Source organism: Callorhinchus milii, unplaced genomic scaffold, assembly GCF_018977255.1.
Source record: "Callorhinchus milii isolate IMCB2004 unplaced genomic scaffold, IMCB_Cmil_1.0 Scaffold20, whole genome shotgun sequence".
Lineage (NCBI taxonomy): Eukaryota > Metazoa > Chordata > Chondrichthyes > Chimaeriformes > Callorhinchidae > Callorhinchus > Callorhinchus milii.
The window spans coordinates 3,811,646-3,819,914 of record NW_024704761.1 but is presented as its reverse complement, the minus strand read 5'-3'; the positions used below and the strand labels follow the sequence as shown (position 1 = coordinate 3,819,914).

The window sequence follows — 8,269 nt, the reverse complement described above, 5'->3', positions numbered from 1 at the left end:
AGGCTAATTGGCACCGAGTAAACTCATCATCCGATATATAAAGCTGAGGGATTACCCTCAGGTGCCTTTGCTGTTATTTGAAGCTCCCCTGATGCTCCACCTCAATGATGCCTGAGAAGCATCGAGTTGTCATCACAGGGTTTTGTAAATATTTTATGAACACAATTCCCCCCCCCCCTCCCACCCAACCCCAACCCTTCCCTCTATTCCCTCTACCTCCCCCAACCCACCCCCCCCCTTCCCCTTTTTGCACAATAAACTTCTCGTTCGGAAGTTTTGATTTCCTGAAGAAAAACAATGGATTTTGATATCGGTGCTGTGAAAGGATTCGCTTTCCTCCCTCCTCCTTTCTCTCGCCCTCCTCTTCCCTCCCCAACCCCAATCCCATTCAAGTCTTCAGTTGATCTGACGACACGCTTCAAAAGTCCACTTGGTGGCACCTCCGAAGATGTCCACATTGGCTTCAGTCCATGCAATGACATTTCCTACCAGGGTCTTGGAACTGCAGTTTGCCAGGCTGTAGATCTCTCCTGGGGTCAGGACTCGGTCCCACATGTGAAAATGGGACATCTCGCCCACAAAGGCTTGAGTGGCATCGAATCCACCTCCTAATGAATCCTGATTTTACACACACACACACAAAAGGAAAGGAACAAGTTCAGTCACTTAAGAATATCAATGCAATCCATTTTTTTTTGCCTTGCCTTTGGAAATTTCACCCACAAAATACAGTCCATCCACTTTACAATGTATCCAGTGAAGCACTTTGAGATGTCTCAGTGATCAGGTGCTACATCAAATGCAAGGATTATTATTATTTTATTATTATTGTAATAAATTGATTTCCTCTGCTTTAAGCATCGACCACTTTTTATCTCCATGTTCCAGTCAAAAGCCACAAAAAGGGGACACACAAACTGGCTTGGCCACTTGTACACAGATTCCCAGTCCTCAAGTGAAGGTGTGACAATCTACTATTTCCACGCAGGATAGATTAAGATGAAGAAAGTGCCTTTCTGCCCATTTATTTCATCTAATTCGTCCAGTAAACCCAGCCCACTGTCTTCACATCACAGTCTCAAACTGTTTCTTTAAATGAGTTCAGTGTTCTGCCCTCCGCCACGTTTGCTGTTAACCTTTAAACAGCTGTTAGTTGCCATCCGTCTTCCAAAGAGAGCGAGCGCAGTTGGAATGGACTATGTGGTGAAAGAGGAATTGTAACAACGTAATGGAATCCTATCTCCCAAGATCAAACTCCATCGCTCTGGCATAGCGCTGATTGCATTGCTGTACGACAATGTGAATTCAGGGCAAAGTGCCAACTTTCTCCCTTTACGGGGTGGAAGGGGGTAGGAAGTTACCAGTATTTAAAGCATTTGGCACCACGATTCATTCCATTTAACTCAACTCTATTTTGGAGATACAAGCAGCCCAGCCCGTTGGTTCACAATTTACCAAATGGGGTACAAACGAGACAACTAGGAGACCCACTTTTGGTCCCATCTTGAACACAAAGTGATACTCATGTGAGGAAAATCAAAATTTTTTAGCATATTGGTCGGCCCTCCTATAAACTATACCCTCACAACTCAATCCTCAGCCTGGACTTAGAGGGCAGTGTCCCGAAGGTCATCTTGTCCGAGCCTTCAAGACCAATTTTGTCTTTGTTGTATAAACACACACACACCCCACACACACACAAACTACATACCTCACACACACCCACTGCACCACACACACACACACACACACACACACACCCACTGGGCTTGCTAATTTTTTTTAGTAAACCTGTAATTTGGGAGCTTTCAAATCAGGATGGAATTTAAGAATTTTCCTCGGTTTAAAAGTTTTAAGACAAAAAAAAACAATGGTCTCACGGTCTCGAGGTTGAACGGAGTGAAAGGCTCTGAACCAAATGCAGAGATTATGGGTTATTATTATTCATTGCCTCCGTTTGTTTTGTCATTGCTGTGGAGGACAAGACACCTTTGCTGTAGGCATTGGCAATGATTCAGTTTGCAGTAGGAACGACGCTAGAGCATCAAGGCTGGAGTCGATCGCTGGCTGATAGCTCCAAAGTTGGCTATTTTTAGACAGCGTCTGACCTCGTTAGCACTATTCTTTCATTCGTTTCTGCAACATGTCATTTTTTTTTGGTCAGCCTGGTGTCTTGACACACGCGGAAACCCATCACCATGGTTTAAGAGTCTCCAAACTAAAATTCTGCATCGTGTTGTGTGGCCAGGAGGGAGGGGAGGGGAGTGGGGCAATGGGGGGAGGGGGTGGGCAAGTACTCTCACCTGTTCTTGCCCCAGAATGAGAACTCCGCCAGGTTTGATGGGGTGCCAGGGGGCCAGGTTCTCCCCATTGCCTCGCTGCAGTCCGTCCTGATAAGCTTCCCACACGCCATCCCTGGTGGACCAGGTTACGCAGATGTGATGCCATTTCCCATCATTGATAACGAAAGGCAGTTTGGCCACCTGATAAGTAGGAGGTGAGGGGGGGGGAAGGGGGAAACAAGCGTTAAAAATAGCATTTACCATCTGTGTCAACTTTTAAGTCATCAACTGCGAAAGGGGAAAAAAAAAATCACGGCTCCTGCACTGGGTCACAGCAAGGAGAGGGGGGGGGGGGGAAGCATTCTATTGCTTGTGCTGTTGGGTTTGGAGGTTAGGGGCAGCAGTGCCAGTGTTTAAAGGTGCCCCCCCCCCACCCTCTCTCTGTTCGACATCTATGGACGTCCTCCCGATGCGAAAAGCACTGTATAAATGCAATTTGTTGGTTGTTGTACTGGGAATGCGCCAAAGTGGATCAGCCAGTGTGTTTCTGTATCCCCAGCATCTGGAGTGAGATTTCGCCCACAAAGTATGGTCAATCAAATGACGTGATCAGGCTCTATTTCAAATGCAAGTTATTATTATTATTAGGAAGGAAGGAAATGGAAGGAGGGAGACGAGGGGTCTCCTTAACTGAAGCAGTCATTGACTCAAGCTTTCCGGGGCACACACACAGCACCTTGAGACATCCTCCCGATGTGAAACTGTTGTTGTTAGCTCCCAGCCACACTCCTGTTATTTTAGTAGTCCAGTTTAACTCTGTGTGTGTGGTGGGGGAGAGTGGGATTGCGTTCTAAGACAGGTGTGGTTGGGTGGGGGGGAATACAACAATAACAACAAAGGTACATTTATATAGCGCCTTTCACGTCACAGGGAGGGACGTCTCAAGGCGCTAAAATACACCCTCCAGCAGAATGCATTCATTGTCTTGAAAGGTAAGGCAGATGCGATGCCATTTTCGCCTACAAAAATGCAGTCAATTCCACTTTATGGTATATTCGGTGAAGCCATTTGAGATGCCTCGACAAGGTGATAAGGCACGATATCAAATGCAATGATTATTGTTATTTGCAAAAGAGAGGTTTTGCCATCTCCTCTGATAGATTACCTCTTGGTAATCGATCAATTTTTTGTTTAAACAACCAGCCAAGTTACAAAGGGTATATGACTGCGGCACCTCTCCTTACCCCCTCCTCCCTTCACACCCAGCAGTAACCTGGTGGCTCTACCCCCACCCCTCTGCCCCATTACCTTGTCATTGATCAGGATCTCCATTGGATTGTTGCCCCATTCAATGAGTACCAGCTCATTCGGCTGACCCGGGATAGCGTAAGAGAAAGGGGTTCCCACCCCTGGGGAGGCGTTGGACTTGAGCCACAGGCAAACTGTCATAGCATACATCTCAGGCAGGCTCTTCTTCACCTTGGCATACATGTAGTTGGTCCTCAGGGGGAAGGTGATCTGGAATTTATTGGTCGGCCTGGAATTTTTTTGCCCTGCAAAATATCCAACAAAGACCCCCCAAAAGATGCAACGCATAAAACGTATATAAAAGATGTATATTGTGTGTGAGTGTGTGTATATATATATATATGTGTGTGTATATTGTCTGAGTGTGTGCATATGTACTGTGTGTGTATGTTCATTATTCTGGCTCTTTCCTCTGCTATGTTAACAGTTGCAAAAGCGAGCATTTTTTTTGCAACAGAGAATCTGGCGCATTCTCTCTCCCTGGATTCGCAAGCAAGCATTTGTTATATAACTGGTTAATCTCTTCTTCTCGCCCGCAGTATAATCCCAGTCATGTGAGCCCGTTTCCCTGGGACATCTTCCATTTCATTATACTGCTCTGTACAGCTGCTGCGCAATGCACAATGCACCATGGAGTGAGAGAGAGAGAGAGAGAGGGGGGGGGGGGGGGGGGGGGGGGGGGAGGAAAAAGAAAGGGGGAGGGGAAAGAGAGAGAGAGAGATAGAGTGAGAAGGGGGAGGGGAGAGTGGGGGAGGGGAGAAAAGGAAGAGGGAAGGTGGGGAGGAGAGTGTGGGGGAAAGAGACAGAGAAGGGGATGAGAGAGACAGGTAGAGGGGGAGAGGAGTTGAGAGAGAGAGAGAGAGAGAGAAATGGGGGATGATGGAGAGAGAAGGGAAAGGGGTGGGAGAGAGAAGAGAAAGGGAGAAGGCAGAGGGAGGGGAGAGAGAGAGAGAGAGAGGTGGGGGGGGGGGGGGAGAGAAAGGAGGAGAGAGCTGCAATAGACAGTGCTTTAGGAAGTTTTTGGGGGAATCCGCTTTGCTTGGCTGTTGTCCTATTGCGCTTTGCTGCTCAACCCCCTTTCTCTGCAAACCTGGACCACAGACAGACAGAGAGACAGACTGCGCCAATCTTAAGTGTGGGGGCAAGTGGGACCGACACCTACCCCCCCCCTTCTTGTATCCCCCCCCCCCCCACCCCCAGAGAGTTCTGCAAAAAAAAAAAAAGCCATAAAAATGCCAATTCGCTGGGCTTAAAGCTTCCTCTGCCCGAGCACTGAGATGCAATCAATATACAGTGCTCTGGTTTGGATTCACGGCTACAAAGACCCCAGAGATTGAATGAATCTCTCTCTCTCTCTCCCTCTCTCCCTCTCCCTCTCTCCCTCTCTCCAGTTAATGACCCCCTTTTCATTGTGATCAGAAAATGGACATGTAATGGGAGCCAGAAATACATTAGAATTGGGGGGTAATTAGCGCGGAGTATTGCAATGGAAAAAAAGATGCTCTCTTTACGCAACAGAGATGCATTAGCATCCTTTCCTCCCCCCCCCCCCCCCCACCCCCCCACACACACACCCACACACACACACACACACATCTCTCTCTCTGGATCCTATCTCTCTCCATGTCTCTCTTTCTCTGTAGGTGCGTATCTTTTTCTGGGTGTCTGTGTGTGTGTGTGTGTGTGTCTCTCTCTGTGTATCTCTCTCTTCGCCTGTGTGTGTGTGTGTGTCTCTCTCTCTATCTTTCTCTCTCTGTGTGTGTCTCTCTCTCTCTCTCTCTCAACTGCAACTTGAAACCCATCTTCCCTTCCTTTATTCCCCACAAGATTCACGTCGCGTTTTAAACGGATATCCCACACTTTCTGTGCTGTGTGTTATCGTTCATCCACACACACACACACAGACACACACAGACACACACACACACACACACACACGAGCCCCTCTCCCTGTCTCGCCAAGTGACTTATACACGGAAGGCATTCGTTTATAGATGTTGAATTTGTTTTGTGGTGGGGGTGGGGGTGGGGTTGGGGGGGTGGAGGGGGGGTTGGGGATGAGAATGGGCTGCATTTATACACCGCAAGAGTTGTCAATATTGCAACCAACAATTTCCAATTTCCAAAGCCACACAACACACACAAAACACACACACACACACACCTCCTCGTTGCTCAGCATTGTGTGGGGGGCGATGGAACAGGAATCACATTGCATCTCTCTCTCTCTCCTCATCCCCCCCCCCCCCCCACCCCCTACCCCCACCATCGTTACTCTCTTCCATCATCCTTACTCTCACTCTCTCTCTTCAAATGCAACCCATCCTCTCTCCCTCTTCTCCCCTGTTATTCTCTCTCTCTCTCTCTTTCGCCACCTCCCCATCTCTCTGTCTCTCTCCCCCCCACCCATCTCTTATTCTCCCCCCCCCCCCCACCAACCTCTCTCTCTCTCTCTCTGTAGCCGCCTACCTTTCTCTAAGTCACTGATCCGCTGGTGGAGCGAGTTTAATGCACTCTCGATTTTACCCCGATTTTCCGTCGATTCGTTTTTCACCAGGTTCTTGGTGTCTTCCAGGCTGTTGACTCGGGACAGAACCTGCCTCTCCAGGTCCTCGATCTTGTTCTGCAGAAGGTCCTTCAGGCTGTTGGACTGTGAGGATGTGTTTCCCCGACCGTATTGCTATTAGGTGGAGGGGGAAGGGGAGAAGGAGATGGAGATATAGATAGAGAACATACACAAGATAGAGAGGCAATACGAGGCTTGGAAGCAGATGATTGCTAACCTATAAGGGTGGATGGTGGTGGCAAATCGCGATGGTCCATTGGATTAAAGACATCTATCCTCTCTATCACTATCTCTAAGACGTTACTGGGTAAATAGAGGGGTGGGGGAGGTAAGAAAACAGAGGGCAACGAGGGGTGGGTGGGTGGGGGGGGGAGAGAAACGACTAAAAGCATCTCTTTCTCTGACGAGGAACTTGGACAAACATTTTTTTTCCTCCACCAAATTAAAACAAATCCATTTTTTTTTTTAATTTCGAATATTCCAACAATCGTTCCATCTTTCGCCCTTGGTGGAGATTTCCTGAGGTGGGTGGGTTAGTTGGTTGGTTTATTCTTTTCTCTTTTTTTTAAGAGAGGGGGGGGGGTATGAGAGAGAGAGAGAGAGAGAGAGAGGGGAGATGGGGGGGGGGGGGGGTTCTGGGTGGGGGAGAGAGAGAGAAAGGGAGAGGAGAGCGGAGGAGAAAATGAATCTCCTGTGGACTTCGTTGGGGAACTTTGATCTATGTATTTGCCAAAATAAAATTCGCCCACAAAATATACAGTCAATTCCCTTCACAGTATATTACGCGAAACGTCTCAATGAGGCACTATATCAACTGCAAGTATAATAAATAATAATAATAATGAAAAAAAAGTCGGTTTTCTCTCTTTCTCTCTCTCTCTCTCTCTCTCTCACAACAACTTATAGTTACCTCTAATGTCTCCAGGCGTGATTTGAGCAATTGTAAAGTTTGTCCAAGTTGGCTTAAGGCTCCAAATGACTTTGACTTTGGGTTGGGGTTTGGGTCACCCTGTACGGCTGTCCCGCTCAAACTCACCGGTGGCTCTGGGGCGCTCTGGCTCTCGCATCTGTTCAGCTTGGCAGTCAGTTCCCTGATGGTCTCCTTCTGGTTCATGATGGTCTCCTTCTGCTGTAGGATGGTCTCCCGGAGCTGCATGATGGTCCCCTTGATGTCGTCGGCCGGCCCGCTGTTCTGCATGGGCGCCGAGCACATGGGGTCCATGTCCACCGGGATGGAGGTGCAGATGAAACGGGTTTGGCCGAAATCCGTCTGGGCTGAGGCTCCCAGCGTCAGGAGGAAGAGGAGCCGGATGGAAAAAGAGCCGCAAGAGATGGGACGGGACATTATCTCGGGTCGTCGGTGGCTGAGCTGAGCTGATCTGTGCTGAGCTGATCTGTGCTGAGCTGAGCTGTGCTGAGCTGAGCTTCTTTGGTGGAGAGACTTCAGCACCAGGGAGCTGTCCACTAGACCAGCGCGCAGTGAGGAAGGTGCTGAGGAACTGCCTTTATACCCACAAGAGGCGTTGCTCACAAGCTTTGCGCGTCATTAATGGGGTGGAATCCCTCTTTAATTGCTCCATTTCTTGCCTTGTGACCACGTCAATCGTGCCTCCACCTTAACATCTTTGCCTCGAACCTCCCCCCCCACCCCCACCACCCCCCACCCCATCCCCATCCCCACCCACCCACCCCCCCCCCCCCCCACCCACCCCCTCCTCTCCCTCCCTCCATCCATCCAGGAAGAGAGATAGTGAGAGTTTCTGTGGGTTTTTTTTCCTCTCTTTTTTTATATACAGAGAGAGAGAGATTCCCTGAAACGCTTTGGGACGTCTGGAAGACTCGATACGACTCTATATCGAATGCAAGGATTGGGTGATGATGATGATGATGATGGTGATGGTGATTTTTTTTTCACGTCTTAAACCAGTAATCAATCGCTTTTGAGAGTGCAACCCATTATTTTATTCCATTTTTTTGTGTGGTTGCAGCTGATTTTAGTGGAGAAGTCGGAGAATTGTGAGGATTTTTAGCGCTGGCATTTAAAGCTGGTGCTTTTTTTCTTGTTTTTTTAAAAAAAATATGATATATATATACGTGTGTGTGTGTGTAACAA

The 8,269-nt window shown here is 48.3% G+C and overlaps 1 protein-coding gene across 3 annotated transcripts; it reads right to left on the bottom strand.

Moving 5' to 3' along the window:
* Window positions 1-245: 245 nt before the first annotated feature.
* On the bottom strand, window positions 246-7,631 carry nptx1l (neuronal pentraxin 1 like). Of its 3 annotated transcripts, none has more exons than XM_042342300.1 (5): window positions 7,067-7,631; window positions 6,060-6,270; window positions 3,591-3,835; window positions 2,304-2,483; window positions 246-618 (listed from the first exon to the last, which is right to left on the bottom strand). In XM_042342300.1, exons 1-5 carry the CDS (start codon window positions 7,499-7,501, stop codon window positions 397-399), a joined length of 1,293 nt encoding a protein of 430 aa, XP_042198234.1. In that variant the 5' UTR covers window positions 7,502-7,631; the 3' UTR covers window positions 246-396. The 3 variants fall into 3 exon arrangements, with proteins under 3 accessions (XP_042198234.1, XP_042198235.1, XP_042198236.1); XM_042342301.1 differs by having other exon boundaries at window positions 7,193-7,631; XM_042342302.1 differs by having other exon boundaries at window positions 6,117-6,270; window positions 7,193-7,631.
* Between the last annotated feature and the right edge of the window lie 638 nt (window positions 7,632-8,269).